We start from the raw sequence: 18,719 nt of genomic DNA, 5'->3' as shown, positions 1-18,719 counted from the left end.
TGCTTGTTGTGAAAGCCACAGTGGCGCAAGTGACTAAACACACATTAGTTGTGAACAAGGCTGCGCAAGAGGCTTGGGTTCAAATCCCATTATTGCTTACATTAAAACCCACGTATTGACGCTGAGCGCTGCCTCACGGTTTCAGAGGTTGCTGGTTCGATTTCAGCCAGATGTCTGCGATATGAAAGAGTGGTGTGGTGTGAGTGTGAAGGGTGCGCCCAAAGAAGGGGGATACTGGTGAGGTCTCCCCCTAAACTTCCAGCACAGTGTCCAACAGTGGTTATGCTTTAGGCCAGATGGGGAAAAAAAATAATTAGCAGTATAAATATTTTCATTTACTGTCCCTTACCCACCTACTTAGGTTACCATCATCTTCTTTTTAAAGAGGCAACCCTTCAAAAACAAAATGATGGTAACCTACACATTTACTAGTCAACAAAACACAAGATGTAATATAAACATTACCTGTGCATGAGCAGATCTCCATCATTACAGTGAATGTCTGTCCACATGACCAAAACCTGTACGGACCATTCTGTAGAGAAAAGACAGGACAATAGATAAATATACACATGTAATTCATATTGTATAATTTTTTGTACAATAGAACTATAAATCTCCATTCACAAAAAAAAATTCACCAAAACAACACAATTTACATTTCAAAAAGTTTGCTGTGTGAAATAAGATGAAACTTAAAATAGATCTATTATGGCCAATAAAAGAGATTATATATTTCAAAGACAGACATTTAAAAATTTTGCTCTGGAGCGTAATGACAACTACTTTTAGTGTGATTGCATGTAGTATCTTATCAAAGCAGAAGCCAAGTGTGTCTGTCAATGTGCCAGACACCAATTTGAATCGCAGCATATTTATTTTACTGCTGCAAATATGTCGTCTGTTATACATTTATACATCTGAAGATGACATTAAAATTACTATGTGCCATAATCCTTCATCTTGTATAATACATAAAGTTAGAAGTAGGAAAACCATGAAGTAGCTGGAGAACATCAGAGCTTAACACAACACCAAATGACTCTTTTAACAAATATAAATATATGACACTACTACATCAACGGTGCATACCGGATTTTTCTACTGTGTACCTTTTATAAGTATAAATAAAATAAGCTACTGGCATCCGTTCATACAAAGCATCATTCACTTAACGCATGCTAGTTATTTTACAAGAGCTTTGTGTGGAAAGAGACTGCTTACGTTAAATATCTGTAGACAATGGAGCCACAGAGCTCTCATATGCACGAGCTGTACATGCATGAAAACTTTGTTAAAACTACAAACGTGTTGTGGAGGGTGTTTACATACGTCACGTCGCTAAGGAGCCAAAGGTGTCATGCTGAATGGGAAGTCCTCTTTCGCCCCTAGTGAAGCGGATGGCTAACTGCACTTCAGTTTCCACCAGAAGCGTTATTTTAGTCTTTCTCTCGTTACTGTAAGACATAGATTATCATTTTTATATCAGTTTGTATTGGTGTCTTCAGTAGGAGTCTTCTCTCAATGCCTAAGTGTGCCTGATGATTAATACCGTTTTGGTCACGTGTGACCTGTTATTTTTCTCATCGCCGGTGTAGAACCAATCACAATCGTTTATGATTATAAGCGAGTGTCTTTTAATTACAGTAGTCTATGGTTTTTACAGAGAATTATACATTTTAAGTGTGATAGAGCATTGAGAAACACATTGATAGCAGACAAAAATAACTCAACATCATGCAATAAGAACCCAGAGGCAGTTGCATTCTCACATCTGGCTAATATTTTCAGTCCAGTTGCTGCTGCACCTCATTTTTAAGCTATGTTGTTCAATAACCGCGCAGAGCACTGTCAAGGGGAGGGAGGAGACAGGTCAGCAGCAGGTCTCTATATTAGAAACAGATTTGCAGGCCGTGTTATCCCACACAACACTGAGTAATAGATCACAGATTTCTGGGTGGATAATCTCATCGTGGGCAGGGCAGATTTCACATGGATAAACAGACCTCATCCAGGCATTTAGTGCTCAGACTAATCCACAGTTTTGAGCTTTATGACAATCTTTTCACGTGGACATGTTTACAATGCTCTCTGATCAGAGTGGTCAAAATATTTTCTCCCTTTCAAGGTAAAATCTAACAAAGTAGATTTAAGTGCTTCTATGCTGCAATATGTTGTATTTGTACATTCTTCCTCACCAAAACCAATTACAAACAGTGCACACTGTAAATTGTAACACATTCTCCGTTGTGTTATTATACAATATACAAAGTAATCAGGATGAGCTACTGTACAGCTCGATGCAGCACAGTAATGTGTTTGGCATGACAAACATGCTTATTATTATGAGATTGCCTATTATTATTAAATGAGTTAAGAGCACAGTAGAAAATAAGCTTTTGCTCTGTTGGTGTTATTTAACATCATATGGCACCATTCTGGTAATTTATAGTAGGGAAGACCGGGGTAATCATAACGGGCCAAATGAAATGCAATAAATTTCTGCAATCACAAGCGAGCCAGAGCAATGAGCAGACAAAGTCCTGTCTCTGCCTGAGGAAAATTTTTCTTTATTAAGTTTCATAACAAACAGGCATTATGCCTGTGCAAATGCCAACATAATAAATATAAGCAGCATAAATTAAATTGATATAAGTACATTTTTTTAGGCCTATGTTTTATCATTTTTATGTATTTGTATTATTTAGCATTTTTAATTAATTGTTTTCTTTATGTATATGTCTGTGTATTTCATATAACCTATGAATTATGTACACTCACCTAAATGATTATTAGGTACACTATACTAATACTGTGTTTGACCCCCTTTCGCCTTCAGAACTGCCTTAATTCTACGTGGCATTGATTCAACAAGGTGCTGAAAGCATTCTTTAGAAATGTTGGCCAATATTGATAGGATAGCATCTTGCAGCTGATGGAGATTTGTGGGATGCACATCTAGGGCACAAAGCTCCCGTTCCACCACATCCCAAAGATGCTCTATTGGGTTGAGATCTGGTGACTGTGGGGGCCATTTTAGTACAGTGCACTCATAGTCATGTTCAAGAAACCAATTTTAAATGATTCGAGCTTTGTGACATGGTGCATTATCCTGCTGGAAGTAGCCATCAGAGGATTGGTACATGGTGGCCATAAAGGGATGGACATGGTCAGAAACAATGCTCAGGTAGGCCGTGGCATTTAAACGATGCCCAATTGGCACTAAGGGCCCTAAAGTGTGCCAAGAAAACATCCCCCACACCATTACACCACCACCACCAGCCTGCACAGTGGTAACAAGGCATGATGGATCCATGTTCTCATTCTGTTTACACCAAATTCTGACTCTACCATCTGAATGTCTCAACAGAAATCGAGACTCATCAGACCAGGCAACATTTTTCCAGTCTTCAACTGTCCAATTTTGGTGAGCTCTTGCAAATTGTAGCCTCTTTTTCCTATTTGTAGTGGAGATGAGTGGTACCCGGTGGGGTCTTCTGCTGTTGTAGCCCATCCGTCTCAAGGTTGTGCGTGTTGTGGCTTCACAAATGCTTTGCTGCATACCTCGGTTGTAACGAGTGGTTATTTCAGTCAAAGTTGCTCTTCTATCAGCTTGAATTAGTCGGCCCATTCTCCTCTGACCTCTAGCATCAACAAGGCATTTTCGCCCACAGGACTGCCACATTCTGGATGTTTTTCCCTTTTCACATCATTCTTTGCAAACCCTAGAAATGGTTGTGCGTGAAAATCCCAGTAACTGAGCAGATTGTGAAATACTCAGACCGGCCCGTCTGGCACCAACAACCATGCCACGGTCAAAATTGCTTAAATCACCTTTCTTTCCCATTCTGACATTCAGTTTGGAGTTCAGGAGATTGTCTTGACCAGGACCACACCCCTAAATGCATTGAAGCAACTGCCATGTGATTGGTTGATTAGATAATTGCATTAATGAGAAATTGAACAGGTGTTCCTAATAATCCTTTAGGTGAGTGTATGTGTGTGTATGGCTATACATGGACGACTTTTCACACCAACAATGTCATCAATATTATATCATTACTGTACAGTCAGAAGAAATTGTAGTTATGAAATAGAAATGGCATGAGAATTTAAATATTACTTTTGAGAATTTCATATTATTTTATAAACTTATGTAGTATCTTAATCTATTTTCATGTCTAAAAAGTCAAGGGACAGCTTATTTAGATATTATCTAGAACAATCAGATAATTGCATATTAAAATAATAAAAGTAGGCTATCAAACTAAATTATTATTATATACTGCTTAACAGGTAAATGCACATCAAACATGTACAAATGGAAGTGATTAATTCATATAATGTTAAATGCACTCATTATTATATCAATTGGTTATTGACCTAATGACAGATGTGAAAGCGTTAACCATTCTATAGACTTTGCCAAATAACCCCTTAATGTGCATTAGTGTGTTAGTGTGAGCGAGCACATTTGTTCAGTGCGGGCTGTGCAGCTTTAAAACGCTCGCTCCATGATGCCTTGCGGTGTCCCGCTCGCGCTCACTGTTTTTACTCGCGTGAGAGAGAGAGAGAGAGAGAGAGAGAGCAGATCTACTGCTTCTGCTGCTAATGTAACGGGCCACACTGACTGAACTTCAGCGAGCGGTCCGTCCGAACGGACCTGAACCAGACCGCATTTACTGACAAATGAAGACAGTGTTGGCGATACATTAAAGGATAAGCTAGTTAATCTGGTTAAATCTCGATTCTGATTTGGGGAAGCGAAGCGGACCCGGACTGAGGATTTTGGCTGCCTGGGACTGCAGACACACGCAGGTACGTAAATGATTTTAAATAAACGTTTCCGCATCGTGTTTTGGACTGTCGGGGAATCCAGAGAGAAGGGCGACATGTATTGAATGTGTTTTCATGGGGGACCTTTAGCAGAATAGTTGTGACGGGACGCGTTAGTTAACATGAACGCGCAGGAGAACAGACGCATGACACGAGACTGTGCAGTCAATGTCAGGTCTTTTATCGCCAGTCCCAGATCACGATAAGTTATGCGTTTTAACGGGTTTAATGACAGTATGATGGTGAGTGTTTTCCATCAGACCAGCAGCAGGCCCGCAGCCCCTCCTAAACTTACAAAACACACATCACTGCATCCCATAAACACTAATTACGACTGTTCAGCCGTGGCTTTATATTAACTTTCATTAATGAGTCATAATCATTATTAGACATTTATAAAGAGGGAGAGAGCCGTCACAATGACTGTCTCTGATCATCTATAAGGTTTTGAATCAAATTATTTTAAAGCTGTTTAGGGTCCATTATCTTACCCAAGATAGTGTATTATTTACATATAGCCTACTTTAAGTCGTGCCTATACAGAATTGGCTTTTCACTGGAGTAAAAGTGCAACTAGCCACAGCCTCACTGGTAATGTTGATCAAATTCAGTAATTATGATGGTGTTAAATATTTGAATTCAAGTTTAATGACATTTCTAATTATTGAAATGTGTGATCTGTTCAATGGAGTTTACCCATGACTGAAAGTTCTGTCATCATTTATAATCATTATCCATCTTATTTTAAGTAACAAAGAAAGCTAAGTTATTTTATGTGAAAGTTAAAGACTTGTGATTCCGCTATATGTAAACAACTGAAAGAACAAAGTGCAGTAAACAGTACAAATTTGTGCAACAAACCAGTGTGTTTATGATTATGATAATACATTAAAATAAAATAACAAATACTATTTTGCCACGTTAAGCAGCTTAAAAGACAGTTTTTGTACAGCTAAAACAACTAGAAGCATCGGACTTTAAAATGGCGGCACACATTATGTTAAAAAATTATGTAGTAAATCATCATGACAGAATTTTCATTTTTAGTTATACTTTCTCTTTAAGCATTAGCTGGGCCTATGTGATGTTGCTTAATGATTTATTTATTGAGGCTATGAATGTGATCAAACTATGATCTCAAACAACTAAGGATCCAACACCTTCAATATACATGCTGTCATACAAACTGTAAAGTTAAATGCACTCTTATTAATAGATAGGAATGTTTTTGTTAAGGGGGCTTGATAACATAAACCGACTATCTAGAACTTTCACAAGAATATGCAGTAGAGGCCAAACTGTTGCCTTTGTGATTAAGGTAATGCACTTTTCAGCAGATTTGAATTTCTGTTCATCACTCATCAGCATCAGATTGAAGTTTTCTACATGTCCACTCTTGCTAAACAAATTCACAAATTCACCCGCCAAACTTGTGCGAAACCAAAGGATGCCTTCCTATTAAAACAGTTGTCTGTTAGGGAAAAAGGTCATATACCACAATCCCAATGCACCATAATATCACGTCTGATGATCTTTAACAAATTCAAATGAGCTTTACAGATAACCAAGTGAATATTTAATGGTTATGTTTAATCATTTTAATCATAAATTGACTTTTTTTTGTACATTAGTTTTTTCTTTTTTTTTTGGTATGAACTTATGGACCACTCCTCTCAGAGGCAGCGCAAGACCCATCAAAAATAGACCAGATGGAGTCATGTCAGTAGACAGGATATTATGCAAACATTGGATTTGTATGTGCATTTTTCAGCTTTCGGACACCACCTTCCTCTGCCTCACTCACTCGTAGATCTGTTTACACATGCCTCATCCATAGAACTGACTCACTCACAACCAATTACACATCCCTCAGCCTCTTATTATACACAGTCTTATATGACAACAGCTGGCTCATTAAACACCCACTGATCAGATCTGCTGATCGTGGATTGTTGTACACGAGAGTGCTAAATAACTCCAGCGCATGTCCTACCAGAGGAAGAGAGAAGAAGCGAAGGAAAGCTGAGGAAAGCAGAAGGCGGAGTAAGAGGTAGTGAGACGGAACTGTGCTGAGAGATGTACATGTAATATCATGAATAAATGCATGGCAATGCAGATAAGGATCTTGAGTAGGCTGCAGAAGGCTGTTCTACTCTTTTGATGAGTTAGGAAGACGAGATCTGCACCCACAGATTTCCACAAAATTGGAGCTTCCTTTTGAAGTTATACACGTTTTTTGATATGTGTGGCAAAAATGCTTGGTCTGTGGTCTAAGGAACTTTAGGTAATTAAAATATCCCTGCTTTTGTATTTTTGCTGGTTTCTAATAGGAGTGTGTCACGGGTCACAGACAGTTCACTTCCCTCTTCTGAACCCATATTGACCAACTCAAGGAAATGAAGGGATTTATCTGTTGTGCAAGAGAAAAACAATGACAGAGAAACAGAAGTTCATCAAAACTGAATTATAATTTGATCCTGGTATTAAACATCAGCATTTGTCCTAAAAGTTTGAACTGCACGTAACACCTCAGATTGTGTTGAGGAGAGGTGTGCTATTGCTTATCTTAGTGATCAGACTGGTGTAAGATGAAAAGATAAATGATCACAGATTCGCATTAGGTTAGGACTTCAGTCATAGGGTCAGAACATTATACAGACTTAAAGGAGGACTTAAAGGTTGGTTGGTTTCATTAAAAACCAACTAGAACACCCTAGAAACTGCATAAAAATACATTAAAAACCACTCCAAATGCCTTCGCAACCATATAGTAGTGCATTGACAACTACAACACCCTGGCATTATAGTTCACCCAAAAACAGCGCAGCGCTTCTGGGTTGTACGTGAGAACGTAGGCTCACTATTGGCTAGCATCACACGCATCACACACATGACCAGCATCGGCCAATAGTGAGACTACGTTCTGACGTATAACCCAGAAGCGTTGCGCTGTTACACTATGTGAACTCACTCAGAGGCCCACACAGAAGAAAATGAATAGTTGAATGAAGTCGTTATTTATTTATTTTTTACGCACAAAAAGTATTCTCGTTGCTTGATAAACTTATGGTTGAGCCACTGTAGTCACTTGGACTATTTTAACAATGTTTTTACTAACTTTCTGGGCCTGCAAGTTTCAATTACATAGAGGCCATGAAGGAGTGAGACAGCTCTCAGATTTAATCAAAAATATCTTAATTTGTGTTCCGAAGATGAACGAAAGTCTTACGGGGTTGGAACAATATGAGGGTGAGTAAATACTCACAGAATTAAATATTTTTTTTTGGTGATCTAACCCTTTAAATATTTAAACCCAATGGTTGGGTTTGTCCATATTTAACCCAAACATAAGTTTTGACCCAAACAGCATTTTTTTTTAGAGTGTACGCGTTTTATTTATATGTAGGCAAGCATTCAGAAATATAAAAATCAAATTATGACATATTGTTTGTTTGAGTGCCCGTGCATGCAATGGCAAAGTAAAGTGGCTCAAGACATTTGAAGAAAACATCTCTCAGAGTTTTCCTGCTCAAACATAGTTCTCATATTATTTACCAATGCACTCTTGCCTAAAAGCAGAATTTTAATTTAGTTTAAACATCACTAATTAAACGTTATGTTGAACAGCATGCATTTCCAACACCCCTTCCCCCACATTGTTTGTGAAAGCCACTTGTATGTATTCACCTCTCAGACTAAAGTTACTTTGAGTTAATGAATCTTACTCAGGGTTTCTTCTCATCCTTAACAGAGGCTGTACTGACAAACAATTTTATTTTGAATGGTTTAAATTCAGTGTCAGTTTGTGACTCGTTGGTGCGTTGTTCAGCTCTGATTCCCTGACAGGACAAAGTTATATAGTGGGACACGGGACAAAAGTTAAAATAAAGAGATTGTTCCTTAATTGCTGCTGTTTGTTAGTTCCCAGGCCGGTCACAGCCGGCCATGTGAGAGATTCACAAAACTGCAAAAGCATCACCATGGAGATGGATTGTTTGTGTCCAGTCATGCTGTGAGGCCTGCAGGGGTGGGCGTCTCTGCAGCAGACCTTTGTGTTTGCCTGGACCCTTGTTAGAAAACACACTGGTCCTGAGAAGGTGTTCATGTGCTGTATATAAAACTCCAAGAATCACAGCAACTGAAATACTAGACAGCGGAACAAGCTTTCATCTCAAATGACATCTTTTAAAGGACTGACAGCAAATTATACAACAGAAAAGCATATTAAAAAGACTGTACAGCCAACCCTCACAGCTTCGTTTTCATTTGTGACCGCTTAACTATGACAGCTACCCTGACTAGTTTTATAAACATTTGACATACTGTATGTTCAACAGAGTTAGTAAAGCGAGAATGGATGATAAACATTGACCTGACAGATCATGTGAGAACGCAGCATGCTGGGACGGTTACACCTGATGGGTTACTGTTGGATCTAGCCATATGTGCTGTACTGATCTGTGTTTATGGATGTCAGGCATCTGAGTCACCTGAAATGTGAGTTTAGATGCATTACGTCTCCTTTAGTGGCTGCACCTTACAGTGAAGGCCCCACCAAATCCTTGAGTTTGTTAAATTTAGCCCCAGGTCATGAAGCCTAAGCTAGTCTGGCGCAGATGCCTGTATCACTCATGTCTATACAATTAAACACAAATTCGGCAGCTGACACATAATACTGTTGGGGGTAGGGCTTTAACACAGTGGTTAAAACATGCATGAAAACAACACCACATAACTTTATGCTGCTTTGATAAACTGGTGGGACTGAACTTTGTATTAACAAGCTCATGAGAGATTTCTGAAGCAGAAGTGAATGATTACGTTACGTACCTTCTTGGCCCGATGTCCCTACCCATGAGAGACTGATTAAGATATTATGTCAGAGTATCAAAACGCACACCAGGACAGAATTAAAGCTAGATGAGACTAGATGTGAGTGGTGCTTGCCCATGCAAAATCTAAGATGTTGTGGGTGGTTGCTAAGAAGTTTTAAGTTCTTTTAAGTGCATTTTAGGGTGGTTGCTAGGGTGTTTCTCGTGGTTGCTTACTGGGCCAAGTCAGAAGAGACCAACCCTCTAAAGCCCTATTTGAACTGGATTAGTATTATCTGGGGACCACGTGTGATTCAGAAATTACCCCCCCCCCAACCCCAATTTATGCATGATATAACATAAACAGAAGAATGTTCCTTACCGCATGCTGCTATACATGTCATCCATCTCTATCTAATTATTCTATTTGTTTTTGCTCTTCTGATGGTTGTCACCTTTCTCTTTCTGCAAATTGTATAGTTGTATGGTGTAGGCCATAGCGATATGACCCAGCACCCAAAATACTATAAAAACACTCCAACGCAGCCTCCATTCTTCACAAAAGATGGATAAAAAAACGCTCAGGAAACAAATACCTTGAAAAAATGATATACGACCCCGCCAAATCAGAGATGCAGACAGGACTAATATTATCACAGGACCTCTGTGTTCGGCGAAATATGGTAGGTCATTTGCGCGGGAATTTTTACTTTACAAATTACAGACAAGGACGATTCGCACGGGATTAAGATCACAGACACCCTCCGCAATTATTACAAATTACTAGAGGTCACCAGGTAATACTTATCCCGTGCGAATAGGGCTTAAGTCTCTATGATATTATTTCTTGAATCCCTCATTCAGTTTTGAATTATTTTGTTGTTGTTACTTTCTAAATTCATCTTATTGTGAATGATTCATCTATGCTTATCCTTAATATTTTTAAGCAGGTAATGTCTAATCAAATTTAAATGCAAACAATAAATACCATTTTGTGGCTCTTTAATGTGTCGTGACAAATCACTCAAGCGCCTCAGTTCAAGCAGCACATAAACCAGTCATCTCTTCCTACTAGCTATAGCACGAAATAAACATGAATGAACATTAGAAGGTATGTTGTTTCAACCGCGGAAAGACGTCTACTAACTCTTCTGTCTGGTTTGTTTGTCGGACAAAAATGGCGTATTCTGCGTTATGATTGGTCAGATCGCCTGTCAATCAAACTCCAGGTGAAGGGTGAATTGTCATAACTTGATCTTTCGGTGAAACGACAGACTTCTCTGTGGTGACGTATGCAGGACTTCACCAATCATTCAATTCTCTGTAACCCCTCATTTTACAATCAACTGCAAGCTCACGTTCAGATCTGCACCATTTAATAAAAAAAATTCTTTGTTTATAATCGTATGTAGGGGCTATTTACATGGCGGAAATTAATACTTGGGGTTAGGGGTTTGCTGCAACTGTATTTGTGTAATGTTGACATACTGATCGCACTATGCAGACATGGGTATCCATCAAAGATATCAGCTGGGTGTGAGATGGCATATCAAGATTTTGCCCACTGCACTTTAGCAGAGACCACTTCAGATTTCAGCAGACCAAACACTCTCAGAGACAGACAGAATGAGAGACAAACAGAGGACTTTCTCTCTTCACAACACACACAATGAAAGACTTATTACCAGTCAAGGGTATACAGCTCATCTCACTTATCCTTTATGAGTGTGTCTCATGGGAGTGGGCACCATCTATAGTGTTCACACAGGCCTGTTTGGACCAGTTCTTCAGCTTGAGCGGTTAACAGCTAAATAAATCACTCTCATTACTCAGTGCTACTGCCACAGAAGAGGAAATGCATCAGTTTAGAGTATGCTTTCCTTACCAATGATTTGCAGTAAACAAAACTTGTACAACAAAAAATAACAAAGAAAAAAGAACAAATCTGAAACGGGAAGTTTTAAGCATACTGTATATTATCTATGGTGTTTGTGTTAAAGGGACATTGTGTAGGAATTTCTCCCATCTAGCGGTGAAATTGTATTTTGCATTCAACCGAATTGTGCTCTCTAGCGCCTCGCTTTTTCAAATGCGTGTTGCATCTACGGTAGCTGTTATGTACCAAAAAGCTATGACAGGATGTACTCTAACATCACTTCGTCGAGTTTTCCTTCGGGTGAATAGGTTTGTTATTTCAAACAAACTGCAACTTGACACAACGAACAAACGAATGTTACAGTATGAATAATAACAGTGCAATGCAGCCTTTTAAACTTGCCCGGGCAGTGACAAGCGTCTCTCACTGCTCTGCTTCTCCGTTTCTGCTGCTTTCAGTTACGTGACGCTGGCTCTGAACGGAAACGCATTGGCCTAGTACTTTTTGACCCTCTCTGCTATTATAGTTTTTCAAGATGGCGGAACGAAATGGAAGCCTCCGTGGACCTACCCGTCACATGTATATAAAGATAATAAATTCTTCGTTTACGAGGATAAGTCAGATTAATGGCAGAGGTATTTGTACATCATTGAGGGCATATTTATGAATAAAAATATTGATTTTAGATAATAAAATACCTAAAAAACTACACATTGTCCCTTTAAAATATTGATCTTTTTTATGCAGTGTTCTTAAACTCAAATTACCTAGTTGTGAGTGTTCTACATTGGGGGCAGTTGAACGTTTTTTTGGGGTTTTTTCAACTATCAATTTTAACTATAAACAATATTGATGCGTACAATTCAATTGATTCAAATGATCTCTTTACTCTTATCAGTAATCAATGAAAATAAAATTTACTGAAGTCAGACGGGCAAAATAAATTGGAGTAGCATTGCAGTGAATCAAAAATAAAAATGAGATGTCCATCAACTAGCCTCACACCGTAACTGGCTCTTACAGATTAGATCTATCTAGTGTAACAATCCTTAAGAGAACAACAGGGAAGCATTAAAGGCCAAACCACAATATTGTAAGTGAAAATTGATTTGCAACCTGGATTTAAGGATAGTAACAGATGAGAGCATGAGCACTTTGGCACTTCAGCACCCACACCCTCCATTTACACCGAGAACTAAAGATGTTATCTGCCAGACTGACAATGTATGGAGTATATTAAAGAACCAAGTGTCACTGTTATTGAAGATGGTTCCAATGACAGAGTATTTATGGTTGAATAATTTCTTAAATAAGTGGAATTACCACAAACATCTATTTTGTCTCACAAGCAGTGATAAGAGCAGCATGCAGACCAGAGAGCTTGTAACGGGTGTCTGCAGAAGTGAGGAATGACATCATCCAGATGAGAGGCATGGAGCTGAAGGTGTGGGTGGATGGAGTGCAGCGCATCGTCTGTGGTGTCACCGAGGTCACCACGTGTCAAGAAGTTGTGATCGCTTTGGCCCAAGCAATAGGTGAGACACTAAATCTGATTGTGAATAACTTGTAAATGTACCACAATGGCACCATTTTTAAAATAACTTATTTTCCATGTTTTGTATGTTCCCATCCATGCAACTTTTGTTCCTCCTTTCCTCAGGACACAACATGACACTCACTATGGTTGTCTCATTGACAACAAGCCCTCATTGAGATCAGAGATTGAAGGAGTGAAATGCATTATTGTCCCTCTAGTCTCAGAGTTTGACCCTATCACCCTATACTGGGAAAAAATGGACACTGTGTCTTATTCCATTATTTCATGAATAAGTGCAATCTCTGTTCCACTGTGGCGCCTGGTCTTCAGTGAATGTCGGATGAATTTCCTTTGGAAAGTTAAATCTTTGTGTCACCATGTTTTTAGAGCTTTAGAGCTTCTCTGTTTAGCCATACACAGTTTGATACAAAGTATCAACAGTTTTTGAAGTTAAAGTGTGCAGTTTTTTTGTATGTTGAAATACCTTCTTCTTTCCCAGCTTAATATACAACTATATGTAGGCCATTCATAGGCTGATTTCCCCAGAGTGTAAAGGCTGTGGCTCCGCTAACAAACAATGCTGAGTCTGTTTGAACATCCTCATTAAGCCAAGCCCGCTACAACACAGGCTCAACAAATGGCCAATAGGGGAAATTTGGGAAATTTGTTTTAATACAATAATTATTTTTGCAATTCATAGTGGGGATGCTACTGGTGCAGAAATTATGCACTTCATCTTGAAAATAGTTACACTTGGCAGTACAGAGCAAATTACAGATGTTTTAATTAGTATTTTAAAAATCATTGATAATGTAAAAGTATTGTATTGCAGGGCGGACTGGTCGCTATACGCTGATTGAAAAATGGCGTGAGACAGAGAGGCACCTGGCACCCCATGAGAATCCTGTGGTTTCTCTGAATAAGTGGGGTCAGTACGCTAGTGATGTGCAGTTGGTGCTTCAACGTACAGGCCCTTCACTGAGTGAGCGCCCCACCTCGGACACCTCTGCGAGAGCCCCTGAGCGCAGCCTATATCGCCAAAGTCTCCCTCCCATGGCAAAGCTCCGGCCCACAGCCAACGATCGTTCCCTCAAACGCCGTGAACCAAAACGCAAGTCCCTCACTTTCACAGGTGGTGCCAAGGGGTTGCGTGACATCTTCGGGAAGAGTCGTGAGGGTGAGACCAAGCAAAGAACAGTGAACACAATACGCAGCAGCACACCGGCACCTACGCAGGAGCTGTCCCTTCTGGTGCAGTTGCAGAAAGATAAACTGCACATCCTAGAGCAGAAACTGCAACGCTGTGAGACTGAGTTGCAGCAGCAATTGACGGAGGAAGAAGAAGAGGAGCTGGTTGAACTAGAGCAGCAGGTCCGCAGGAATGAGGCGGAGATGAAGGAGCATGAATTCTGGGAGAATGAGCTGCAGATTGAGCAGGACAACGAGGGGCAACTGCGTGCGCAGCTGCAGGAACTGCGTAGCCGTGTACAAGAGTGCGAGGAGCAGCTGGGAGAGTACCTGACTCGTATTCAGTGCATGGAGGCAGGGCTGGAGGCAGAGCGCCTACAACAAGAGCTGATGGAAACAAGAATAGCAGATGAAATGGAGGTACAGTCGCGACTGGACAAGGCCCGTACCGAGCTGGACATGCAGGTGCAGAAGGCTGCAAGACTGGAGAGCAACTGCAGAGCTGTGGAGCTCTCGCTTGGGCAGTCAAACATTAGGCTACAGGTGAGATCACCTAAAGGAATATAACTATTCACTTACACTAACATTGCTTACTATCTGACCAAGGTTTTTACTGAGGTTTTGGGGTGGTTCATTTGACATCATCAAGGTTAATTTGGTTGGTGTGAAACAGTAAACCAAATACAAAGTATGCAGGAATGGTTCGCAGTTGGAATGAAATCAATTTTTCCTAAATCGCAGAAGTGAATTGCTTTTAATGAATTGGCGAGCATGCAAAGAAGAATTGTGGATGTCTCTCTCAAAGATGGTCATATATCAGGGGTGCCCAGTCCTGCTCCTGGAGGACGACTATCCAGAAGAGTTTAGCTCAAATCCTAACCAGTTAATCAAGGTCTTCAGGGTCACTAGAACCTTTCAGGCAAGTGTGATGGGGTAGGTTGGAGCTAAACTCCAAGCCAGGTCATTGGCCCTCCAGGAGCAGGATGGGACACTTCTATCATAGCTGCTTGTCTCCTTGGTGAGCAGTTTGCAGTCTTTGCATTTCTTGCAGTGCATCAGTGGCAGATGATCTCAAGTGTCATTATGTGCATATAAAGTTTTGGTAGTTAATCCAAATTACTCGTACCAACTGCCTCTGAGGCAAAGTACTAATGAATAGCAAAACAATCATGACCAGTTCTTTGATTCATGCAGAAGATATTCAGCCCTGCTGAAACCTAGTGAGCTACAGCTGCTTTGGTTTAGACTCTTTCTTTGGCCTTAAGTTCCAACAATGCGACTAATCGGCTTTGCAGAATGTTAGGGACCAGGGTGGGGGTGGAGGGTAGTGGTCACAGATGTTATGCAAAAGATTTTTGCCAGAGCTTATAGATGAAGTGAAGGAGTAGAATATTTTCCAGTACAGTTTGCATTCACCTGTAATGTTACATAACACAGATACACTTGTATTTAGAGCACTAAATTCTCTCTGCACTGTCTTGGTTACAAATGAAATGGATGTCTTTTGGAGCAGACTCTTTTGGTTTCGCTCTTTTAAAAAAAAACTGTGAACATGGTAAGGTATAAGGGAAAGCATTTGATTTGATTGTCTATATTAGATGTTAGATTATTTAACTTTTAATTGTTTGATTTAGGAGAGAGAGCAGGAGCTGGAACAGTTAACTAAGGAGCTAAGGCAGGTAAACCTTCAACAGTTTATTCAACAGACTGGCACCAAAGTAACAGTTCTACCAGCAGACCCTGGTGAGGAGGAAGCTAACACAGGTACAAACACATGCATTTTCTGTTCTTTTCTTGATTTATGTAAATCAAATGTAACCAACATATAACGAATGTGTCTAAACTCTGTCAACTTTAAAGTATACTCTTTAACTAAAGTCCCTCTTTGTTTTGTCTCTGTAGAGTCAGAAAATCAGTCTGGATCTCTGAAGCGGCTTGGATCAGCCCGACAACTTCCCGCTGACCTACGAGTTCTGCAGAGCCCCCTGAACACTACCTTTAACCCTGAAGGCATCTATGTCTGATTTTGCACCGGCATCGAACATCTTAATGCAATCAATTTCCCACATCACTCCGAGACCATTATTCAGAGTCTTCGGTGAGATCACAGTCCTTGGAAATATAGAGGTATCTGTTGTTCACTCTACAGAAAATGTGCAGTGAGCATGTTCACGGTGAAGATTCTTTCCTCTTGATGGCTGTTTGACTAATCCAACCCAATCAGTGCTTTCTCCAAATCCTACAAAGACAACTCCAGCTGAATGTATGCTGACTTTCACTGGACCCAAAACACAGTAAGGCTTTGAACATGTATTGAACAAGGCTACTACTAAACTAATACAGAAAAAGAGACAGAATAAATGTTCAATCCATTGACCTTTTGCTGCAAGTTAGAAAATGCAGCATCATGATGTCTTTAATTTTTAGAATGTTTCTGAATCTCCAGGTAAACCTCGCACTCAATGCGATATGTAAGCAGGAGGAATTTTAGGGAGATGCGAAGAGATCGTTGAGGATGATAAATTATGCAGTTTATGTTTTATGGCTCATAGTCGTGATGAAAGCTCATAGAAAGGGGTGGGGTTTCGCCTTAGTTTGCACTTTATTGGCCAAAACATCTGCTGTGGAATTTTACCGAAATCTCGAAGAATAATTTTCTGTGATCGCACTATTCAGGAAAACAGTTGCATGCGATATTTTAAAATAGAGTGAAAGTGAGGAAGAGAGGTGTTTTTGCATGAAAGCAGCTTGTGACAAGTGAACTTTGTTACCTTTTAAGATGAAGCAACCTGATTTTGTGCAGAACTGCTTAGTTTAAAAAAATAGCCTTTTAAATAATGCAAGTACAGAACAATGTAGTTACGCACAAGTAATTCTAATGACTGGTCTAGATCAATGTGTTCTGCCAATGAATGCATTTTATTTCTGCAAGTTATTTTTTTATTTAGCTGATTTCACTAAAATGCAATCCACATACTAGCAAAGATCACACTAGTTGCATATATTTTAAACTAAACTGTGTTTTACTAGTTTTCAGAACTATATTTTATTTCAGATTAAACCAAAGTGTTCTGGAAGTCATGAATGTAGAGATGTGTAATTGTGCAAAGGGATGCAGCTCCAAAATATTTTGTTGATGAGATTATTTTTTTTGTGAATGTTTTAACTGTAGTAGCACCTGCTTCCCTTAAAAACACATTCACAGAGATGTAGAGTGACTACATTTATTTTTACATTTATTGTGGACATAAGCAAGGCGCTCTTGATAGTGTGGATAAGGAATTGCTCATTTAGATTTGCTGCTGTTGCTTCTGGACTTGTTTGGATATTTCTGTGAACTAATTGAACTGATTTTATTTTTTTTTTAAATGCTTCCAAAAAACACTTTTGGCAAAAGTTAACATTTTAACATGATCTTCATGGATGACTAAATCGTTGTATCTCTTTAAAAAGAAAAAAGGACAGGTTTGGTTTAAAGCCTTGCACATCATGTTAAGGTATCTATACTGTACGTTCAAAACAAAATCCATCTGCACACTTCAAATCCATACTACATATGGATATTTTATTTTTGGAGTAGTTGTGTGTTGATTTAACACAGAAATGGTGCTCAGATGATCTACAAAAGAGCATTCGGTTGTCTGAATGCCGCATGACTTTAAGATCTAAGTCATCTCTGTGTGACGAGGGGAATGTTTGAGACGCATGCCTTTTTTAAAAAGTGTAAATAGCATATAGCAACATATCAAGTAGCAAAGATGACTATTTTTAACATGGATGAAAAAAATTGCACAACACTCTCTTAACAGCTAAAATAAACAATGTTTTTATTTTTAGCATTGTTAGGCTGCATGCACTGACGTTCAGTTTTAAGCCCACCTATGGTATAATACATACAGGTATAATACTCAACGGGTTGTATTAAGGTGTAACATGGACTGTGCTAAATGCCAATATAAATATCTGTGCAATTGTAACAGGCTTGAGGTTTGGGACTGATGTGTGTGCATTAGAAATTAACAGTGTGTATTCTATCACCTGCTGCTATACACACAGATGTGACTAAAACAACATTAAGCTCAGCTGATAGTTTGGATCAAATGGCGCCATGGATTGATATCTCTGGATCACAAGTTTTGACCTTTAATGCAGAACCAAAATCCCTTTGGGCAACAAACTTCTATTCAGCTCTATTTTTAACAAATTATGTTTATTAAACTACTTCATTCTTGAGAAGTGTCAAATGCCTGGAACACACATTGAAATGATTTATGGTGACATGTTTATCAAGCAGCATAAACTATTTATGCCATCAGTGGAAAAGGTGCAGTAACATTGTAAAATGCTAAATAAATTTAGAATAGAGCATTGCTGTTTATTGTGTTCTTTTCTGGTTGTAGTCAAGGACCTAGAACTTGTGTTATTTGTATGTGTGCGATTAGCGATATTATTACACTGCAGATCAATCACA

At 39.2% G+C, this 18,719-nt stretch overlaps 2 protein-coding genes across 5 annotated transcripts in view; one reads left to right on the top strand and one right to left on the bottom strand.

Annotated features, from left to right (window-relative positions):
- Positions 1–82: 82 nt before the first annotated feature.
- The window catches only part of ints13 (integrator complex subunit 13), a 34,359-nt gene continuing 15,722 nt past the window's right edge, over positions 83–18,719 (bottom strand). For all 3 annotated transcript variants that reach the window (XM_077234197.1, XM_077234196.1, XM_077234198.1), the window contains exons 16-17: positions 466–535; positions 83–285 (exon numbers count right to left, since the gene is read on the bottom strand). In XM_077234197.1, the coding sequence (XP_077090312.1) occupies positions 102–285; positions 466–535 (254 nt within the window). In that variant the 3' untranslated portion in view covers positions 83–101. The remainder of the gene's footprint in view (positions 286–465; positions 536–18,719) is intronic.
- Positions 4,458–18,616, top strand: rassf8b (Ras association domain family member 8b). Of its 2 annotated transcripts, none has more exons than XM_077234221.1 (5): positions 4,458–4,818; positions 12,876–13,058; positions 13,893–14,791; positions 15,883–16,012; positions 16,151–18,616. In XM_077234221.1, exons 2-5 carry the CDS (start codon positions 12,947–12,949, stop codon positions 16,270–16,272), a joined length of 1,263 nt encoding a protein of 420 aa, XP_077090336.1. In that variant the 5' UTR covers positions 4,458–4,818; positions 12,876–12,946; the 3' UTR covers positions 16,273–18,616. The 2 variants fall into 2 exon arrangements, with proteins under 2 accessions (XP_077090336.1, XP_077090337.1); XM_077234222.1 differs by having other exon boundaries at positions 4,525–4,818; positions 12,873–13,058.

Source organism: Siphateles boraxobius, unplaced genomic scaffold (genome assembly GCF_051911475.1).
Source record: "Siphateles boraxobius isolate OS27281-9 unplaced genomic scaffold, OSU_SipBor_1 19, whole genome shotgun sequence".
NCBI lineage: Eukaryota > Metazoa > Chordata > Actinopteri > Cypriniformes > Leuciscidae > Siphateles > Siphateles boraxobius.
Note: the sequence above shows the minus strand (reverse complement) of the source record. Positions and strands in the feature narration are given on the sequence as shown.